General features: G+C 53.7%; 2 protein-coding genes across 5 annotated transcripts in view; one reads left to right on the top strand and one right to left on the bottom strand.

The window, feature by feature from the left end:
* The window catches only part of TMEM255B (transmembrane protein 255B), a 50,404-nt gene extending 35,014 nt beyond the window's left edge, over positions 1–15,390 (top strand). For 2 of the 4 annotated variants that reach the window (XM_053564138.1, XM_053564139.1), the window contains exon 9: positions 3,235–4,401. In XM_053564138.1, the coding sequence (XP_053420113.1) occupies positions 3,235–3,390 (156 nt within the window). In that variant the 3' untranslated portion in view covers positions 3,391–4,401. Of the gene's footprint in view, positions 1–2,549; positions 2,648–3,234; positions 4,402–15,277 lie in introns of those variants that run through there. The other 2 variants (XM_053564140.1, XM_053564141.1) reach the window with 2 other exon arrangements.
* GAS6 (growth arrest specific 6) overlaps positions 11,776–21,025 on the bottom strand; it is a 31,438-nt gene continuing 22,188 nt past the window's right edge. The window contains exons 9-15 of the mRNA XM_053564137.1: positions 20,420–20,538; positions 20,094–20,283; positions 18,598–18,762; positions 17,182–17,350; positions 14,141–14,316; positions 13,022–13,250; positions 11,776–12,247 (exon numbers count right to left, since the gene is read on the bottom strand). Coding sequence (XP_053420112.1) covers positions 12,093–12,247; positions 13,022–13,250; positions 14,141–14,316; positions 17,182–17,350; positions 18,598–18,762; positions 20,094–20,283; positions 20,420–20,538 — 1,203 coding nt within the window. The 3' untranslated portion in view covers positions 11,776–12,092. The remainder of the gene's footprint in view (positions 12,248–13,021; positions 13,251–14,140; positions 14,317–17,181; positions 17,351–18,597; positions 18,763–20,093; positions 20,284–20,419; positions 20,539–21,025) is intronic.

The raw sequence follows: 21,025 nt of genomic DNA, 5'->3' as shown, positions 1-21,025 counted from the left end.
CACAGTCTCCAGCTTGGGATTGCGTGGTGCCAAGAGCTAGCATCGCAGAGTGCAGCCTGTGTGTCTGTCTTAATCCTCCTCACTAGATGTCCCAAGGGGACCAAGGTGGGAGAAGTGATCCTGTCAGCCCTTTCCTTGTGTCTGGCACCTGAGACCTTGAGCATCTCTGGTGCCCGTGTCTGTCTAGAAGCTCTGACTGAGAGGAGGAAGGGCTTGGCCAGCTGGAGTCTGCATCCCAACCTTGACCTGATGCCCCCTCAGTGCTGGCTGCCTTGCAGAGAAAGAAGCAGAACCCTGTGGTGGGCTGGGTGTGGGGCCCCACTTCCTTCATAGCACTGGACTTGTGGAGTGTGGGACAGACAGGCCCATGTATCTCCATGGGGGGTTTGTGTCCTCCTCTTCCACCTCTGGGGGCTCGGGACACTCCCCTCTTTCTCATGGGGCAGCCTGGTGCTCTCTTGATGGCCCTACCAGCCATTTTGCCAGCACATATAGGTGCTTAATTACATGCGTGTATAAATAACCAGATCCCAGGAAGGCTGATTAAACCTTGAACACATTGAATGGGGCACATCTGTCTCCTTAGAACAGGAGTGAGGCTGTTTCCCTTGACTGAGGAAATACTTTGTTTTCTGTTATAGTCATTTGTAGCAAAAAGTATTCCTATGTAACCGATGGCAGGGATTGAGACAGCTATTGGGGGGGAGGTTGTTTATAGCACTTAGTAAAAAGGAAAATCTTAATGGACTCCTGTTCTCTGCATTGAGCCATTTGCCCCAGGATGAAATGCAGGGAAGGACTGGGTGTCAGTGGGTTTTGTGAACAAGAACATAGTGAAATTTAGCTTCTGTCCCGTCAGTAAGAAATTTCTCATCCTTTTCCTGACAGGTCACCTATGGGCAGGACTTATCCCTAATGAGGCCCTGTCTGTTGTGGTGGTCCACTCCCTGGTTCCTGGGGTTTACTCCCTGGTTTACTCCCTCGTTCCTGGGATTTTACTCCTTGGACCCTGGGGGTTTATTCCATGGTTCCTGGGAGTTTATTCTGTGGTTCTTAGGGATTTACTCTGTGGTTCCTGGGAGTTTTCTTTGTGGTTCATGGGGGTTTATACTATGGTTCCTGGGTGTTTATTTTGTGGTTCCTGGGGTTTACTCTGTGGTTCTTGGGAGTTTAATTTGTGGTTCCTGGGAGTTTTCTTTGTGGTTCATTGGGGGTTTATTATGTGGTTCTTGGGGGTTTGCTCCGTGGTTCCTGGAGGATTATTTTTGGTTCCTGAGGGTTTTACTCTGTGGTTCTTAGGGGTTTATTCCATGGTTCCTGGGGGTTATTCTGTGGTTCCTGGGGGTTTATTCTGTGGTTCTTGAAGGTTTATTTTGTGGTTCCTGGGGGTTTATTCTGTGGTTCTTAGAGGTTTACTTTCTGGTTTCTGGAGGATTGTTTTGTGGTTCTTGGGGGTTTACTCTGTGGTTCCTTATGGTTTTCTCTATGGTTCCTGAGAGTTTAATTTGTAATTCTTGGGAGTTTACTTTGTGGTTCCTAGAGGTTTAATTCGTGGTTCCTGGGGTTTTCTCAGTGGTTCTTGGGAATTTAATTCATAGTTCCTACCCTGTTTTCCCCAAAATAAGACATCCCCCGAAAAGAAGACCTACCTTCAGGAAAGATAAGACCTAGCGCATCTTTGGGAGCACACCTGAAAATAAGACATTGTCTTATTTTTGGGGAAACAGGGTTGAGTTTATTCTGTGGTTCCTGGGGGTTTACTCTTTGGTTCCTGGGGTTTATTCCTTGGTTCCTGGGGCTTTACTCCCTCGTTTCTGGGAGTTTACTCCCTCATTCCTGGGAATTTACTCCCTCATTCCTGAGGTTAATCCTGTGGTTCCTGAGGGCTTACTCCCTGGTTCCCGGGGGTTTACTCCTTGGATCGTGGGGGCTTTCTCTGTGGTTCCAGAGGATTTACTCTGTGACTCACTTGGCTCCTTGCATCCAGTGAAGAACACTGGACACTGCAGGGGTCAAGCCAGGAGTTCCCAGCACAAGAACGTTCTCTAGAGGTTGCCCTTTCCCTCACTCCACATGTCCAGAAAGATGTAGAAGTTTAAGGGAAAGAATTAAGTGGAGGCCAGGGCCCCAAGCCACTGACCCAGGGATGTTACCCACAACATCACTATCCCTGCTGAGCAGGTGGCATTACTGCCTTAGCTACATCCTATGGATGCCTTTCTTCAGGGCCCAGAGCTCCTCCTGGTGCCCAGCCCTTCTGCATGGGGAAGTTATCAGAGAGAGGCACAGATAGACAGGCCAGCTGCTCAGGGGACCACACAGCACATCTGAGAGATCAGAGTTTAAAAAACTTATCCTGAGTTATGCGATGGAGGGAGTTTTTATGTTTTCTTTCTTTATTTAAACATTGATTTTTAAGAAGGCATTTTTAACCCCCAAAACATGAGAGGGATAATGAAAACAATGAAAAATTTGTTGGCAGATGGAGATAGACTGGAAATTTTATTGATTCAAATACTGTGCCATTTCTAACATTCTTCTTCTCTCAGAATCACTTGAGTGAGTCTATATATATTAGGACTCTCCAGAGAAGAAGAGCCAGTGGGGGACACATGTGCATACATGTGTGAAGAGAGAGGTGCTGACTGTGAGTGACCCTGTGCACTGTGGGGCTGCAGGTTGAAGCCTCAGGGGCAGTGCTCACAGTCCAAGAGAGTTGATGCTGCAGGGCTGAGATCCCTCCTCCTGGGGCCCTCTTTTGCCATTAAGACCTTTAGTGGGTAGATGAGGCCCCTTTTGAGGAGGGCTTCCTGCTTTAGTCAAACTGACTGATGTAAATGCTAACCTTATCTGAAAGATTCCTTCATAGCAATATCCAGACCAGCACTTGACCACACATCTGGTCATTGCATGGCACAGCTAAGTTAATGCAGAGTTAACCATCCCACTTTGCTGGAAATAGTGATGCTTTGGGGGTTTTCCTAAAATGTGACATTGGTGTTGGAGTTGGGCTATAGGCTAGCAGTCTGAGGGTCCTGGCAGCCCTGGTGTGCTGGGCGCACTCTCCCTAGGGTCTCCCTTGATCTGAGTTTGTGCCAACAAGGCCTCAGCCCAGTGGAACTGCTACCTACTCTCCCAACCTCACCCAGGCTGGGAAGTTCCCTCTAGGAGGGTGCTGGGTCGGGCAGGGTTCTGTAGGGTTCTGCTGATCATACTCCTCTCCATTTGTTGCAGCCCTGCAGCAGCTTCCCGGCCATGCCCCTGTGTCAGGATGGGCAGCCTCCCTCCCAATCGCGCTCCAGCCTCCAGCCTCCTCCCCATGTCCCACCACCATGCTATGCATCAGCCTGTTTCCTCCCAGGGGAGAAACCACCTCCCTATATACCCTGACACAGGGCTGTACATTGAAAATTAACTGGGTTTTTTGTTTGTTTTTTTCTTAAAAAAAAAAAGAAAGCCTCTAGAAATCCTACTTCTATGACCAACCGCTTAGAGAATCCGGAGAATGTTCTGAAGTCTGTCCTCCTTTCCCTCTCAGTACTCTGGCAGGACTGGAGGGAAACTGGCCTGCTGGCCATATCTGGTGGCCGCTGGGCTCGCATCTGCTAGCATATGAGCTAACTCCAAGTAGTGCTAAAAGTCCCCTCTGGAGCTTCCTTGTTTGAAAGAGGTGGTTCTGGTTCAGTTACCCAGCATCCTCTGTGCTAGTGAGCTGCTGTCACCTTTGAATGAAGGGATGACCCAGAAGGCATAGCTGTGTCTAAGGCTCCTTGTCCTAGGCAGTGCACTCTGTCCTGGCCCTCAGTGCTGTGTGCCCCTACATTTGCTGGGGTGAAAGGAAAGCTTTGGCTCTAACCCATGATGCTGTGTACCAGGTCTGCGAGCTTCTGCTTTCCCCACCCCCCAGCTGCCCCACACCTCCCAGGGGAGGTTTCCTGCCCAGCTGTCTCCTGACTTCTCCAAGCTGGTGGAACATGAGACCTTTTCCCATGGGATGCAGGAAGCTCTTGGCTCGGAGCCTGTTTGATGAGGGCCATGTGCACCAGCCTCTGCCAGGTGCACCCAAGACACACGTGAGCGCCGGCAGCCACCAGACCCTGGACCAAGGCTGGCGTCCCCAGAACAGGCAGGTCAGGATGAACTGCCCTAAGCTGCCATTCAGGGCAATTGATTATTTTGAGCTGAAGTTGCTTGAAAAACAGCAAGTACAGGGAGAGGCTTTCCCTGAACTCCTGAACGACAGATTTCCTGTAGGAACCTGCAGGAACCAACCAGGCATGTGGACTCCCACAATAGGAGAGGAAGATGCCCTCCCCAGAGAGGTCCCCTCATTCCTGGGAGCTACCTACTGACCCCCATGTGCCCCCATGCATGGAATAAACGTGTGCACCTAGACTCCCACTTGCCTGCCTTTGCTGGTTTATTTGCAGGACCAGCCTCTGTGTCTGGGAGGTGGAGGCTTTCCTCCCTACCCAGTCCTGGGCCCTAGGAAAAAAGCCAACAGTGGCAGGAGATGTGGCATTCTGTCCACCAGACAGAAGATTCCCGTCCCATATTTGGTTTTCCCAGTGTGAACAGCTGTTCATGAAGAAGGCCCAAAGCCTAAGTCCACACGGGTACTGGCCTGGAGTGTAGTGATTGTGTGGCAGCCAGACCTGTAGCCAGCACTGGCCCCAAGAGTCTGTTTTCCAGGCTCCTCTTGAGTGCTGATCGGCCCTGGACTTCCGAGGGGACTGCAGCCCCGGCACCCATGCCAGAGGAGGTCCCAGCTTATTTCTCACTCTGGAGGCTTCTCTGAAAGTCAAGGTATGAAGGCTATTGATAGAATTGTCACCAAACCCATGTGGATTTGGAGTTTTAGGTGATCAAATCAGTGGCTGATCCTGCTGAATTGTTTGACTTGCTTTGAGCCTAGAAGTAGCAAATTAGCAAAAATGGGCACTGACCCTTCCCTAGGTTGACGTGGAGCTCTCCAACCTGGTGTGAAATCACACAGTGCTGATCCCCCACCCCCACCCCACGTTGGCTCTGGATTCTCCACTTTGACACTGGACAGGGAAGCTGTGTCCATCTCCTCCAGGTTCCCAGCAGACCGGGCCAGAGCAAGTCAGTGGTGTGGTCCAGAGGCCCTATCTGTGCCCAGAGCCCAGTGTGAGGGTATATGGAACAATAATACATGAGAGGAGAATCTAGTCCCAGTAACTGAGTGTATTTCCCTTCTAGATTATGTGTCAGAACATAGAAGGAGACTCCTATATCTGATGGACTATGATGGTTTTGGGAAAGGAGGCAGATCTCACCTTTGACCTTTGCAGGCCCCTTGAATCCTGGACTCCTTTAGAGGGCCCCAAGGCCCCTCCCAGCTGGCGGGATGACAGACCACTCCCCTGCTCAAAACAGAATCAGTTCTGCTTTAAAAGACAAAGGATGAGCCCATTACTTATAAAAAGCTTGAAACTAAATTTAGGGCCCTTTAATGTGGTTTAAGAACTGGGAAGCATTCTTACCTACACTATGAACCCACTAGGATGCTGGTGCATGGATTAGTCAGCTAACAGAGCTGTCAGCACCCGATGTTAGCATGCTGCCCTGGCCTTGGGATGCTCTGTTGGACTTTGGGGTGCTCCACTGGGCCCTGAGGTGCTGTCCTGGGTTCTGGAGTACTCTAATGGGCCCTGGGTGCTCCACTGGCTTCTGGATTGCTGCGCTGGGTCCTGGGATGCTGTATTGGGCCCTGGGGTGTTTTGCTGGCCCTGGAGTACTCTGCTGGACTCTGGGGTGCTGTCCTGAGCCTTGGCCTATTCCCCTCCCCAGTCTGCCTGTGTTCCTGTGCCATGAATTTCCAGCTGACTTTTGCCTGAGAGTGTTCTGATGTCACCAGGCAGTCGCTACCCGTGTAGGTGACTTGACCCCAAACTTATATCTTCACAGTCATCACATTCGTCTGGATGCTTGCCCCATTTCAGAAGAGAGGCAGCTAGGCAGAGCTTTTCCTTCTTTTTATCTTTCTTTCTTTTTTTTTTTTTTGAGACAGAGCCTCAAGCTGTTACCCTGGGTAGAGTGCTGTGGCATCACAGCTCACAGCAACCTCCGACTCCTGGGCTTATGCGATTCTCTTGCCTCAGCCTCCCAAGTAGCTGGGACTACAGACATCCACCACAATGCCCAGCTATTTTTTGGTTGTAGTTGTCATTGTTGTTTGGCAGGCTTAGGCTGGATTCGAACCCCCACAGCTCTGGTGTATGTGGCTGGCGCCTTAGCCACTTGAGCTACAGGCACTGAGCCAAGCAAAGCTTTTCTGACAGCCTCTATGGAGAGACACCAGAACTGACCTAAGCTCAGTTTTTGTGGCTTGTGTAACAGTATCTTCAGCACTTGACTTGGAGATGCCTGTCCCAGGCCCTGTGGGGACCTTGAGGGCCTTCAGCTCTGTGTGGAGCATCCAACTCTTGCCCACGTGCCAGAGGGTCAACTGGCGCCGTTTTGCATGCTCTGCCGTGCAGCACAAGAGAGGCACTCTATGCAGTGAGGTGGTGGGTGAGCTGGCACTCTGTGGGTGTCCTTGTTGGGGGCATGCACCTCAGGCCTGCTCCTCCAGGGCTGCAGGTACCTGGTTCTGCATCACGAACCAAATACAAGGGCAAGGCTCGGTGCCCATAGCACAGTGCTTACAGCACCGGCCACATACACCGAGTCTGATGGGTTTGAACCCGGCCTGGGCCAGCTAAACAATGACAACTGCAACAACAACAACAACAAAAAAATAGCTGGGTGTTGTGGCGGGTGCCTGTAGTCCCAGCTACTTGGGAGGCTGAGGCAAGAGACTTGCTTAAGCCCTAGAGTTTGAGGTTGCTGTGAGCTGTGACACCATGGCACTCTACTGAGGGCAACATAGACACTGTCTCAAAAATAAATAAATAAATAAAAATAATAAATACAGAAAAGGGCAAGAACAAGCCTTCTGGAGACTGTAGAGGCAAGAGTTCATGAGACCCCAGAAGGAAAGAAAGCTGGCTTCATGACTCCTACGGAGGGGTGTTGGCCTCACAGCGACCTTGGAGTAGGTTTGGCTCTCTGATCACACTGTGGGCCCAGCCTCTAACCTCCCCAAACTGGACCAGTGTTGCCTGCTGCTCCCAGAAGTGGATCTGGACAGGGGCTTCTGCCCATGTGGTCTCAGCCACTAAGCCCCTAAAAGCCAACCAGACCCTACATCCTCCTCAAGGTGCCCTTCATCATCTAGAAACCTCTTTTTCCTCATGCTGGCCTTGGTTGGGGGTGTGCTCACCTTAGACTTCTGCCACCAGCATCCTGCAAACAAAGCTTTGTCTTTCCTGGTTTGGTCTTTTAATCTTGCCTAAAGCTGTTAAAAAATATATCAGTTCCAAGGTCAATGATTTTGTTTGTGCTCACAAAGTGTCTTTATCCCCTACCCTAGCCGCAAAGAATGTGAAAAATTCATCTCACAGCATGGTGATGGCTCCTGGGTCCTTGGGCCCCAGGGCGGCCCCCAGCCCGGCATGCAGCTCTGGCTCATGTCTGCTACAGTGTGGGCTGGGCCAGTTCTCCAGTGGCCTGTCTCTGACCAAGCCTTCCTCTTCCCCTGGACAGAGCCTGGAGAGTCCTAGCCCAAGGCCACCCAGCTCTGTGAGCCTGGACCCAGCTCTGATGGCTGGCTCCACTAGGACCACAGCCCACGCTCTGCTTGCAGCCTGAGGTCAGCGAGGGTCTCAACTAATACATGCTGGGCTGCAGTGACCTCAGGGTTTCTCCCAGTTCTGACTCCCTCAGGGCTCAGATCCTACAAGGTGGATGCTGGGCTCCCTTGAGAGCCAGGGAGCCCTGAGATGGATGGGGTAGGGCCCATCTACTTGTCTTGTTCCATCTCGCAAGCTGGGATGTTGGAGTGTTGGGGTGTTGGTGGTACCCACAGGACAAGATGACCAAGACAACGGGCATTTCTCTTTCTTTTTTCTTTTTTTTTTTTTTTTTTGTAGAGACAGAGTCTCACTTTATGGCCCTCGGTAGAGTGCCCTGGCATCACACAGCTCACAGCAACCTCCAACTCCTGGGCTTAAGCAATTCTCTTGCCTCATCCTCCCGTATGCTGGGACTACAGGTGCCCGCCACAACGCCCAGCTATTTTTTGGTTGCAGTTCAGCCGGGGCCGGATTTGAACCCGCCACCCTCGGTATATGGGGCCGGCGCCTTATCAACTGAGCCACAGGCGCCGCTCGACAACGGGCATTTCTCAAAGGCACAGGTGGGGAGGGCAGCTGCAGGCTGGGGCTGCGGGTGCTGAGGTGTGGATGGCAGCTCATGGATATGCTCTTTTTTCTGAGTGATAAAAGCTTCCTGGAATCAGATGGAAGGGGCATTGTACAACCTTGTGAACACACTAAACACCTTTGAACTCTGCACTCGTAAAAGGGGTGCTGTCGCAATGTGTAGACCATATGTTGATGGAAGTGGCTGTGTGACAGCTGCAGCCCACCTGCTGTCATGAGGGACCTTGACGAATGTGCGACACGTGGGGAGCAGTGCTGGCGTGCCGGCAGTGCCAAATCCAGCTTTGAACACCCTGTGGCCCTGCCATCCCCTGCCCTGTCCTGCAGCCTGGTGAGGAATGAAAATGCAAAGGTTATACAAGAGATACCCTCTGAAATTTCAGAGACCCACAGAGTTGTGTCATTCGACCTACGGAGGCAGAGCCCCCACTCAGTCAGCAGATGCTAAGGTGGCAACAGGCGTTTCCCTTCCTGTTTTCTAAGACTTTCAGTAATGAAATGTAATACATGTGCAGCAATGGCCCGAAACGCATGTCCAGTGGCAGGAGTAACTGCAAAGAAATGCTGCAGCTGGAAGGATAGGAAGCTCCCAAGGAGCCACCTTGTCCTCCCAGCCAGGCACCATGCATGTGGCTGCCCTAGGCTCTCCCTCCTCACAACACTGCTTTGCCCTCTCAAACATCACATGGATGGGCATTCTGGGTGTGGCCTCCTTTGCACGCTGTCATGTTTTGTAACAAGTACACTTTGGTTTTCCTTCTGTTGGGAGATACCTGCTGTGCTTCTGGGTTTGTGCCCGGTGAGCAGCTCTCTGCACATGTGTGGGTGCATGTGGGTGTGGGTCTGTGGGGGCTGAATCCACATCTGCCTCAGTACAGCCTCTCCAGAGGGTCTGGAGTCTTCCCCAGCTCCCATGTGGCAACCCAGCCTCCTCAGACCTCTGCCTCCAACATCTGGGCACATAGGATGCCCTCCTAATGCTTTTCCTAATGGTGTTTGCAATGTGGGTTTTCTTCCTTGCTAATAAGGTTGGTGCCACAGGACAGGGAGGTGGCCCTGGGTGTTTTCGGTTGTCTGGTGCCTGCTTGAGTGCAAGGCTCACTTCCCTCCTGTGCTCCGAGGAGCCTTCCCCGAGTGGGAGCTGCATGGTATATGCTCTATGGTGGCTCTTTTCCTTTATCATTATTAAGAACCCCTCCCTCCCCAAGGTCATGAAAACCTGTCATATAAGCCAGATAACTTCTGTGATGGGCCTAAAAGTGACCATTTCAGGCTTTCAGATCAGAAAGGAGGATGACCAAGCTCCTCAACTCTGCCTCATAGCTGAAAAGCACCCAAGAGCAGGAAGTAAGCAGGTGAGGCCCAAGTGCTTCAGCTGCGAAACAGGCCCCCAGGCCAAAGTTTGCTGTCTTCTCATGTGTTCAGTTTTCCCGTCCATTTGAAAGAATAACCCATAGACTCTGAGTATTCTGTGGAGGAGCAGACAGTTGCTTTGGTTACAGCAGCCACTGTCACTGAGGCAGTGATGCCCATGGGGACATCGGAAGAGGCTGGAGACACAGTCCTGTATCATAAGAACATGTGTCATAGGATGGTGATAACTGCATCCACTGGGCTAACCAGAGAAAGAGCTGAAGGTTCACCTTGCACTGGGGCCCACAGACACTATTCCTCCAGAATAGATGGGAAAAAATTCTTCAAATTATTATGGAAAAAAACATACAACAAAAAATTATTATGACTGACACTCAACAAAAATACATTGAAAAAGACACAGACAATAACAGTATCAATACCACAGCTTATCCCAGCTGCATTCTCCTCAGTCCAGAGTCTGGGTCATCCCTCATCCCTCCTCCTCTGTCTACAGTCTGGTCATCCTCCCCCCTCCTCCTCAGCCCACAGTCTGGTCATCCTCCCCCCTCCTCCTCAGCCCACAGTCTGGTCATCCTCCCTCCTCCTCCTCAGCCCGCAGTCTGGTCATCCTCCCTCCTCCTCCTCAGCCCGCAGTCTGGTCATCCTCCCTCCTCCTCCTCAGCCCGCAGTCTGGTCATCCTCCCTCCTCCTCCTCAGCCCGCAGTCTGGTCATCCTCCCTCCTCCTCCTCAGCCCGCAGTCTGGTCATCCTCCCTCCTCCTCCTCAGCCCGCAGTCTGGTCATCCTCCCTCCTCCTTCTCAGCCCGCAGTCTGGTCATCCTCCCTCCTCCTTCTCAGCCCGCAGTCTGGTCATCCTCCCTCCTCCTCCTCAGCCCACAGTCTGGTCATCCTCCCTCCTCCTCCTCCGCCCACAGTCTGGTCATCCTCCCTCCTCCTCCTCATCCCACAGTCTGGTCATCCTCCCTTCTCCTCCTCAGCCCACAGTCTGGTCATCCTCCCTCCTCCTCCTCCTCCACCCACAGTCTGGTCATCCTCCCTCCTCCTCCTCAGCCCGCAGTCTGGTCATCCTCCCTCCTTCTCCTCCACCCACACTCTGGTCATCCTCCCTCCTCCTCCTCAGCCCGCAGTCTGGTCATCCTCCCTCCTCCTCCTCAGCTCGCAGTCTGGTCATCCTCCCTCCTCCTCAGCCCGCAGTCTGGTCATCCTCCCTCCTCCTCCTCAGCCCACAGTCTGGTCATCCTCCCTCCTCCTCCTCCACCCACAGTCTGGTCATCCTCCCTCCTCCTCCTCATCCCACAGTCTGGTCATCCTCCCTCCTCCTCCTCAGCCCGCAGTCTGGTCATCCTCCCTCCTCCTCCTCCACCCACACTCTGGTCATCCTCCCTCCTCCTCCTCAGCCCGCAGTCTGGTCATCCTCCCTCCTCCTCCTCAGCTCGCAGTCTGGTCATCCTCCCTCCTCCTCAGCCCGCAGTCTGGTCATCCTCCCTCCTCCTCCTCAGCCCACAGTCTGGTCATCCTCCCTCCTCCTCCTCAGCCCACAGTCTGGTCATCCTCCCTCCTCCTCCTCCACCCACAGTCTGGTCATCCTCCCTCCTCCTCCTCAGCCCGCAGTCTGGTCATCCTCCCTCCTCCTCCTCCACCCACAGTCTGGTCATCCTCCCTCCTCCTCCTCCACCCACAGTCTGGTCATCCTCCCTCCTCCTCCTCAGCCCGCAGTCTGGTCATCCTCCCTCCTCCTCAGCCCGCAGTCTGGTCATTCTCCCTCCTCCTCCTCAGCCCGCAGTCTGGTCATCCTCCCTCCTCCTCCTCAGCCCAAGTCTGGTCATCCTTCCTCCCCCTCCTAAGCCCACAGTCTGGTCATCCCTCCTCCCTCGTCCTCTGTCTACAGTCTGGTCATCCTCCCTCCTCCTCCTTAGCCCACAGTCTGGTCATCCCTGCGACTGTCCTCACCTCCCAGTCTGGGTCATCTCTTCAGGCCCTGGGTGGGCAGTAGGTGTCCTGGCTCAGTGTAGAAGACATGGATGTTTGGTATGGTTTAGACACAGAATCCATTATCCCCAAAGCTGTAGAGTGCTAATAATCTGCAAGGATAATGCTGAGCACAATTTTCAAGTTTTCTGTAAATATTTTATTTTCCATGTTTTAGTGTCAGAAAGAAGCTTTTGGTAATAAAAATAATACCGTGTTATGTTCTTTGAGTCTTCCCACACCAGGTGGGCTCTCCCTGGAACCTTGTGGCGGCGCTGTCTGTAGATCAGCACCCCCAGTCTATTTACAGGTATTTACAGGTGCAGGCTCTGCTGAGGAGCCCCCACCCTCTGGATTAAGAACCACAGAGCTGGGGGCAAGTAGTTCAGGACCGTTGTTCCTATGGGTTTTAGGAGAAAGGCATGAGGAGTCCTGCTTGCAGAGTGCCATGCGGCAGGGCCTAGGGTGCTGTGGGCTCCACTGGAGGGCAGGAGTGGGAGGTGATGTCACTGTGCTTGTACGCAGCCTCATCGAGGTCCAGCGGCCTTCTGTTCACCTCCAGTGTCATGCAACCACGGTAGAACGCTGTGACTGGTGCTGCGGTCACTGGCACATCTGGGCCGTAGGGAGAGAATAGACAAGACTTAGCTCCCCACCCATGGCTGTGTCGGGTTCTGCCTTCCCGTAAGGGCCTGCTTCCCTCCCTTCTACTACTTGGCCATCCCTGGGGCATAGACACATGGGGATGAGAGGCAGTACCAGCTCAGGGGCTCACACGGATCAGCCACGGTCACCACCTCCCCTGCCCAATGCCCCACTCCCTCATGCTGCTGGGCTTCCCTGGCTCTCACCCCTTCATAGCTTTGTTTGTTAAAATTAAGGGACTTTGTGTCTGGGGCCCAGGGTCCCGAGGCCAGCTGCTTGCAGCAAGTGGGGACCTATGCCAAGCTTGAACAGAGTGAACTGCATCCAGCTCTGCAGCCCTCACCACCACCTCATAACACCTGGCCCCAGGAAGGACATTATAATGTAACTAGACATGCATTCCTATGGTCTGTGTGAGTGAGCAGGACATGACCAATGTCCTCACTGGACATGGGAAGGGCTGGCGGCTCCTCTGTTTGCTGCTCCAGTACACCAAGGTCTGCCTAGCCTCCTCATCAAGCTGCAGGTAGATGCGCTCAGATGGATACTGGTGAAGTCTGGCTGGCTCAGGCTACTGTCTGCCCCGAAAGAGTTCCTTTAACCTTGGCCACTAAACTGATGCTGATCAACACTGAGGCATAACCATGGGCGCCAGATGACCTCCCCACAACCAAAAGTCCACTTCTGTACATGAGCAGAGGCGAACCCTCTGTCCCCCAGGGTCATGTGCAGCCACATCCCTACCTGGCAGCCCCCCGGTGAAGGTGAGGACCGGGTCACGCAGGTGCCGCCTGAGTGTGTCCAGCCTTTCCTGCAGCTGGGTGGCACTGGCCTCGCTCCAGCCACGGGTGCCATCCACCTCCAAGGTGGCTTCGCCCTCCTTCAAGGAGACAGAGACCTCGTGCTCCTGCCTGTCACAGGCCTTGATCTCTACCAGGGCAAGCACCATGCTCTCCACTGCCAAGACCACCAGCTATAGGGACATTGAGGCATGTGTCAGGTTCTGCGCTGCCATCGTGGCGACTCCTCGACCCCTGGCCTGCCTGCCTCAGTTTCCACCTAACATGAGGGGCTGGTTGTGTAGGCGTGGGCAGAGCAAGTGGCCAGGGTCCTAGAGGGCTAGTGTATCCCAGGCTCTGGCGCCGGCCACCCAACTCCTGACCCAGTGCACTTAGGCCCCTGCAGCTATTGGTTCCAGATGCTGGGTGGGTCTGAAGGACTAGATGTGGGCCGTGCCCCTGGGGGCATCTAGTCAGGAGACCAGAAGGGCTCAGGCGGGCGGACGGGGGCCATGTTCCCTGTGGTCTGACCCGTGTTTCCTCCTCTCTCCTTTGCCTAGAGGTAAGAGAATACAGTGGACACCCCTGGACTATGACCTGAAAGGTGCTAGTCCTAGGGTTCCTGACCACTGACTGGTGTGGAGTAGCTGGGTACAGTGGGGACAGCATCCAGGGCAGCTGAGTTCAGGGCTCTGGGGTGCTGCCCCAGGGCCAGATCCACTGGAGCAGCAGGGTTAGCAGAATGGGCTTTTCCAGGGACAGCAGGGGGCTGAGTTTGCTGGCGAAGCCACCTGACAGATGTGATCAGGTTGTGCTAATGGCCACACTGCGTATCTTGGAGACCTCACGCCTGGGTCCCAATCTCACCTGCAGGCAGCCAGCTTGGATGCCCCCCAACAGTGCCTTGCACACCAGCCAGTAGACCCTCAGTCAGCAACAGTTTTGGTCTGAGGTCAGTGATGACCCTACGGTGTGGCCTGCACCAAGCACTCTGGTCAGACCTGTGGCTGCAGGCCTCCAGGCTGGGCCAAGCCTCTGTGTGGGGAGTTCATAAGCCTTGGTTGTGGGACAAGAGGCTGCGCACCTGTTTCTTGAGCTTCTTTGTGGAGTGGTAGTCAACCAGGGCCACGGACAGTGGCACAGTGCGGTGGTCGGGCACCCAGAGGGCGAGCAGCACTCCTGTGTCAGTGGCAGGGCGGATCCGAGCCACGACTTTTATCTCCCAGGTGGTTTCAGTCCCCGTGTCCGAGGAGGTCCGCACTGCGATGAAAGCTGCGCATTACCAGGTGGTACAAGAGGCAAGAAGGCAAGAGCGAGTGTGGCCTGGCCCTGGCAGCGGAGGCACTGACTGGTGGGTCCAAGGGAAGCTCTTAGCACTGAGCTCCTAGGACCCAGCAGCTGTCTGATTGCCCATCTGTGTCTGAGAAACAACAGGGAGACTCTGGAATTCAGCTGAGATTCCTGCCCATGGCGCATAGGCTTTGGGGTCCTGGCCATGCCAGCAGCCCCACCACCAAAGGGACCCCAGGCCATTCAGCTGCCTGCAGGGTCCCCAACTTCCTGGGCCCTGCTTCTCACCCATGGCCTTGCAGGGTCACAGCTGGAGGTGGTCAGTGAGTGCGTGAGACCTGGACAGCTGGAGGCTGTGCAATGGCCCCAGGGTGAACATGGGTCTACTCTGAGCTGCAGGTTTTGCTATTCTGGTGCCTCAGCAGAGTGGCTTCACTCATATGCTGTGTGTGCACACGTGTCACAAACACATCTCAAGCATGAAGCATATAAGTGAGACGTGGTATTTACACCTCACACGCAACTCCGTGACATGCACTTGGCAGAGGGGCTGGTCCTAGCTCTCCTGGGCCGACTCCACCCACCTTAACCCCACACTTGAATCCCCTGTTGATTGGGAAGCCAGAGGGACTCTCCATAGCCTGGTTCCCAGTGCTCATCTCACCAGGAAGTTCCCTGGCCAAGGCAGGAGGAGTGTTTTTGGGCAAATGGACGCTGGGTCCATGTTTGCACATATCTGGGGTCAGACACCCTCTCTAGAAGCCCTTCTCAGGCAGGTGGACCCACGTCTCTCCCCACTGCCTATGCGCTCCTCAAACCCAGGCAGCCAGTGTTCTGTCCCTGGCCAGCATCTACTGTGATTAGTTCTCTAAAACTGAATGTGCATAGAATTGGAGAAAGTAACAAAAGTACAGCTTTTCTTCTTTGCCAGCTTTCCCTGTGTCTGTGGAGGAAGCGAACGGAGCACTTCCAGCCCTAAGACCCCAACAGGGAGTCACCCTGTCAGGACACAGGCCCCAGCTACCCTCCCAGGCTGGGTGGCGGCTACTCTGACTGAGACCCCACACCTGCCCTGAGCTGCCACAGGTGAACAAGTCCAGCACTACATTAGTCCAGATGAGTCTCTTCTGCTTGTAAAACTGATGTTAATAGCCTAGTTTAAGATTCATTAAAAATGCGCAGAGCTCTAAATACCATTTGGCATCCACTGTCAGGGAACTTCCTGATCCAAAGCACACTGTGGTATGGGAAGCAGACCTTCACAGATGCAACACAAAATCACACCTGTGACGTCTTTGGCATGTGAAAAATGCTCCTGTCATTAGGTGGGAAAAAAGTAAGCATATGTGTTGCCTGATTTTACGTTAAATAAAGTATAAAGACTACAGGAGCAACATATGTGACCCTGTTGGCGCTACCATTAGGAGTCAGTGGTCTTTCCTGACATGGTCAGTTTGTGACAGTTCAAGGAGAAATGCTGAACTCAGGACAGAGGGCCTGGGTGCTCCCTCCTTGGACCATGGGGGCCCCTAGGTGCCTGAGCCCCTGGGCCTGAGGTCTGACAAGCAGGTGGCTGCCCTCCTGGCCTGGCCAGTGGAGAAAGCCTCGCTGGAGAGCAGCAGGGGGCTGCTCAGTGGGACCCACAGGGTGGGAATCGGTGGGTAGAGCCAGAGATATGGCCCCAGGGTGGTGGGATCCCTGGCAGGGGAGATGGAGGAGCTGCAAGGACCCACCTGGCTCCAGGGGGCAGCAGAAGGAGAATTATGAGAGAGCTTCTGGCCTCGGGCTTCCTAACTGCAGGATTCCACACTTGTCTATTTCTCCCAAGACCCTCAAAGTCAAAAGCTGCTAACATGTGAACCCAGACATAGTGACAAAAGCTGAGGGCTCCAGCTGGTGCATGTAGGTCACATGGTGGGCTGTTCTACTGCCTGCCACGGACACACCTCTCATGCTGACCTGAGTGTCTGTCTGGCACTCACTGAGGTCCACAGTACTGGTTCATCTCATATAAGTCCTAAGTGGCTGACAACAGATCAGCATACTGAGACTGTTTTTAGCATGAACTCTCACTATTCTGGTAGTAAGAGTAAAGACATGGCTGTGCTGTATTATATTTTGTGGCCTCTAGACCTAACTCTGCCACCTCTTGCCACAGCAGTCCCAAGAAACACACCGGCTGTGGCCTCCGTGTCTTCATATGAGGGGTGGGGAGTGCACATCACCTCAAGCCTGGCCCCTGGCAGCACCAGGCAGCACGATCCAGGTGGGCAGCATGGCCCACCTCTTGAGAACTGGCCTGTGGGCTGCATGGCCCACCTCTTGAGAACTGGCCTGTGGGCTGCATGGCCCAGCTCTTGAGAACTGTGGGCTTCCTGAGAGCACTGCAGGATGCAGCCACTGCTTGAATCCCTCCCAGATGGCCTTGGTCCTCATGAGGCTCGGCTCTATGTCTCAGATCTGAGCTTACTGGTGCCTCTGAGCTCTTGATGCTATTTTTAGCTACATTTCCCTGTTATGCCTCAACAAGTCTTGGCAATTGCCACGTGTAGTCTGTCATAAGAGCCCCCCCCCACTCTGATGAGTGCCAAGGTTGTGCCAGCTCAAAACCTCTACACAGGACCCTCCTAGCACTAGCACAGTGGGCCTGCTGTCTGTGAGTCTCTGGCATTTCTTCAAAACTGTCCTGAGAGCCTGGGAGGGCCCCACCTGTCCCTCATCCTGTGGCCCCTGATAGGAAGCTGTTTTTGTGGCACTCTGCTCTCATTCTCATGTGTGTGGCTGAAAGTGCAGTCCCCCCCCGCCCCCACCCACACACACCCACCCAAGACTCACTGTAATCGAGGCTATAGAAAGCAAACCCTGTCCCAGGGTAAAAGGACCCCTTCTCTGTCACAGAGAAGCATTGCATCTTCGTGTTCACTTTCACTGTTTCTTGGATGATTGTGTCTTCACTGTTCAGCCAGTTCCAGCTCCTCATGCAGCCGTCCAGACGAGGGTTGATCTGGAGGAACAGAGAAACCTCAGTGGCTTCCTGGGAGCCAGACACCATGGCAAAAGGTCATGTGCTGAGGCCAGGCTCATGTCAACAGTGGAAATCTATGCAAATGTGGAGAAACTGCATTTGTGGTGATTGCTTCAAAAGCTTTGTACTTTACAAAATGACTCAACACCTTTTTCTGTGTAGGGTTCCAGCTAGTTTGAGCTCCAGAAATAAAGGAGTGTTTTAAAACTCTCTAAGGAAAAAGCTGGAATATTGTGTAAGTTCAAGGCCAAACAATATGAATTGTTTTCACACAAATCACTGATTTGAATTATTCAGCATCTAATGTGGTTGTGAGTAAATTAGGTCCCCTCAGCCTTTACCTGCTGGTGAGGCAGTGTGAGCTGGGCAGAGGGCTGCAGACTTGGGGTGTGGCCTGAGGTCAGGGTGTCAGGACACTCTCCTCACATCCTCTGGACCGCGAGCTCCAGGGCTAACTCTACTGGCCACTAGGCACCCAGAGACACACAAGCCCTTTCTCTATTAGGTGTGGGTTCCAGTGTTGATGGTAGTTTGGGGAGGGGACCTGTGATGGTGGGTGCGTGGCACAGGGACAGCCGGACTTTGAGAGTGGCCGCTGCTGCTGACTGCCTATCACCACTATTTCCCCTGTAGAGATCATAGGATTACAACCTAACACGTTCTCGGGAATTCTTAAGGTGATTTTTTTTTTTTTGAGGCAGAGTCTCACTATGTCGCCTTTGGTAGAGAGCTGTGGCATCATAGCTCACAGCAACCTCAAACCCTTGGGCTTAAGAGATTCTCTTGCCTCAGCCTCCCAGGTAGCTGGGACTCCAGGTGCCCGGCTATTTTTTTGTTGCAGTTGCCATTGTTGCTTAGCTGGCCTGGGCCGGGTTCGAACCTGCCAGCCTTGGTGCATGTGGCCAGCACCGTAACCACTGTGCTACAAGGGCCTAAAAATGACTTTTTTTTTCTTTTTTTGTGAAAGAATAGTTTCTTTGTGTCTTATCTCTACTGCAATACATAAATTTTTATTATCAGTTCTGATGGAAACTTAAATGAGTCTCCTAAGAAAAGGTGACATTAATGGCATAGCCACCTTGTCTGCCATGTTCCAGGAAGCTCTGCCTTCCTCTGTTCCTTCCCAAACTTGGCTAATGCAACCTACATGATAGCTCAGGGCTAGACCACTCCCATCCCTGATGCCGATTTGGCGCCCTCGCCCAGGGGCAGGTGCCAGGACTCACCGGCTGTACCAGTTCTTTCTCCTTGAAGGGGATGCCACCCACGGTGAGGTTCAGGTGGTACAGGCCTCTGTCCCGCTGAAACAGGTCCCCAGCCACCGCTATCTTCATAACAGCATCCTTGTTCACCTTCACCACCAGATTGCGTTCCAGCTCCTCCACAGAGATCTGCAGAGAGCACAGCTGTGAGGACAGGGGGCACCTTTCGAGGGGCAGCAAGCCTGGAGGACAGACTCCTCACCCTGTGTCTGGGGGGACCTGAATACATCAAGTCATCTAAACTTTCCTGATAGAAACACTTCAGAATCTATCACTATATAGTCTATGTGCATTCCTAAACTTCCTTTCAGTTTCCTCTTGTCTGAAGTGGAAACCCATTTACATAGTTGGGTCTGATGTGATAAACAGAACATGGTGTTTTTGTCACAGCCAGGCTGGAGCCTAGCTGGTGGGTTGCACAGGCAGCGGCCTTACTGGTGGGCATCCTGGTCCTCCAGAAGCACCAGCCCTGTGCGGGACTGGGACTGACAGGACTGGATGGCTACCATCCCTGGGTCCCTCACCCCGAATATGTGGCATACGCACCCTGAGTCCCTGAAACCGCCCCCTCCTCAGTCTGTGCCTTTTTCTGTAGCTTTGTGGAGAGCATCCCTCCTGCTGTTCCTTTAAGTGGTCAGGAAAGGGGGATTAGACATTACTGGGCAGGATGGAAATACCAGCAAATGCCAACAGTGTTTTCATTGGCTGAGCCAGGATGAATTTTTCCATTTTATCTTCTTCTAAGGACAGACTGCTTTTCCATTTCTCTCCACACATTTACTTCCAGAGGCCCTCTCCGGCCAGCGCCCCAGGCACTATTGGTGAAGGCTGTTTGCTGCCGACAGTCAGGCTGTATGTTGGGATGTGGGACTGACCTCTGCTACCCAGGTGCAGGACTGTGAAGACCCCAGGGGCTGCCCATGCAGCTGGGGTCCAGGCAGGCTGGACATCTCTGGGAAGGGCAGCCCCAGTGCCAGCTCACTTGGATCTTCAGCAGAGGCCCACAGGAGCCTATGGACAGTGGCATCCATGCTACATTTCATGGAAAGCAAGGCTCACAGGGCCTCTTCAGGCCACAGGTCGGGGAGCCACGTGTAGATGGGAGCCCTGGTGCCTATGGTCCAGGCCCTAGGTGCAGCCACAGCTGGATTCCTCTGTGGTAGGTGTCCTGTGCTGTGGAGCATGAGCAGCCCCAGCCCCTCTGATTGCCCCAGTGGCACAATTGCATGTTCCCAGGGCTGAGCACCAGGGCTGTGGCTCAAGGCCCTGTTCTGAGGTGCCTGAGTCAGATATGGGATAAAGTGATAGAGAGGCCCTGGAATGAGAACTAGATTGGGGGGTCCCTGGGCCCCATCTTGCATCCAGCATGGTGCCTGGGGCCACCCCTGCTAACAGTCCAGCAGGTGAATGACAGACCCTGGCTGGGTACAGGGTGGCCCTGGCGGCAGCCACACACTCACCGTCTGCCATGTGCCGTGGTTGATGACTGGCCCACTGCTGGTGACACGGCCCACACCATTGTAGCGCAGCTGCAGCTCCAGCCGGCCGGCCCGCAGGGCCAGCACGATCCAGGTGCTATCCTGGCGGCCTCCCGCGAAGAAGAGGACACCCTCAGGGTCAAAGGTCCGGAAGTCAAACTCAGCCACAAGCCTGGGCACATGGAGGAGCAGTCATGTTCTTGCCCAGGACAGTGCCAGGCTCAAGGCTAAGGCACCTCCTCAGGCCCTGGGACCTGCTGCAACAGCCACTTGGCCTGTTGGTCACCGTGTGTAGATGGCCTGCTCACCGGGTGGGCTGCAGCCGCTTGAAGCGCAGCCTGATCACAGGGGTCCCGCTGAACATCCGGCCCAAGTATAAGGACTTCACACTCTTGGCGACACCGAAGGGCACACAGGGCAGGATGTCCTGTGGGGATGGGCCAGGCTGGGTCAGCCAGATACACCTCTGCCCACCCTCCCTGGCCCCAAGGCACAGCTGTGCAGTGCCAGGTCCCCATCCCTGCTCTCAGGGTACGTGGCCGCCTACCTCTCACCCCTGAAACCTCCAAGACTGTTCACAGTGCAGCCCACCACATAGGGGACCCCAAGTGATGGGGTTGCTCCCCAGGGGCAGTGTCCTATAGTTTCTCTGCGGCACCCACCACTTCCTTCCCCTCTAATTTCCCTTTTTGTGTTACTTTTTTAAGTTATAAAATATTTCAAACATACATATAGAGATGTATAGAACATTGTAAAAAGCTACTATACATTCTTAGAAAATAAGTAGCACATGGAAGCCTGAGAGCTCCCTGCTCTGGGCTGCAGGTTCTCCACTCTGCCCAGGAGGCCAGAGGCAGGGCAGCTGTGAGCTGAGCCCTGGCAGCCCAAGCCACCTGCCAGGTGGGCTAGATGTA

The sequence above is a fragment of the Nycticebus coucang genome, chromosome 15, assembly GCF_027406575.1.
Source record: "Nycticebus coucang isolate mNycCou1 chromosome 15, mNycCou1.pri, whole genome shotgun sequence".
NCBI lineage: Eukaryota > Metazoa > Chordata > Mammalia > Primates > Lorisidae > Nycticebus > Nycticebus coucang.
This window is presented reverse-complemented; position numbering and strand designations above follow the sequence as displayed.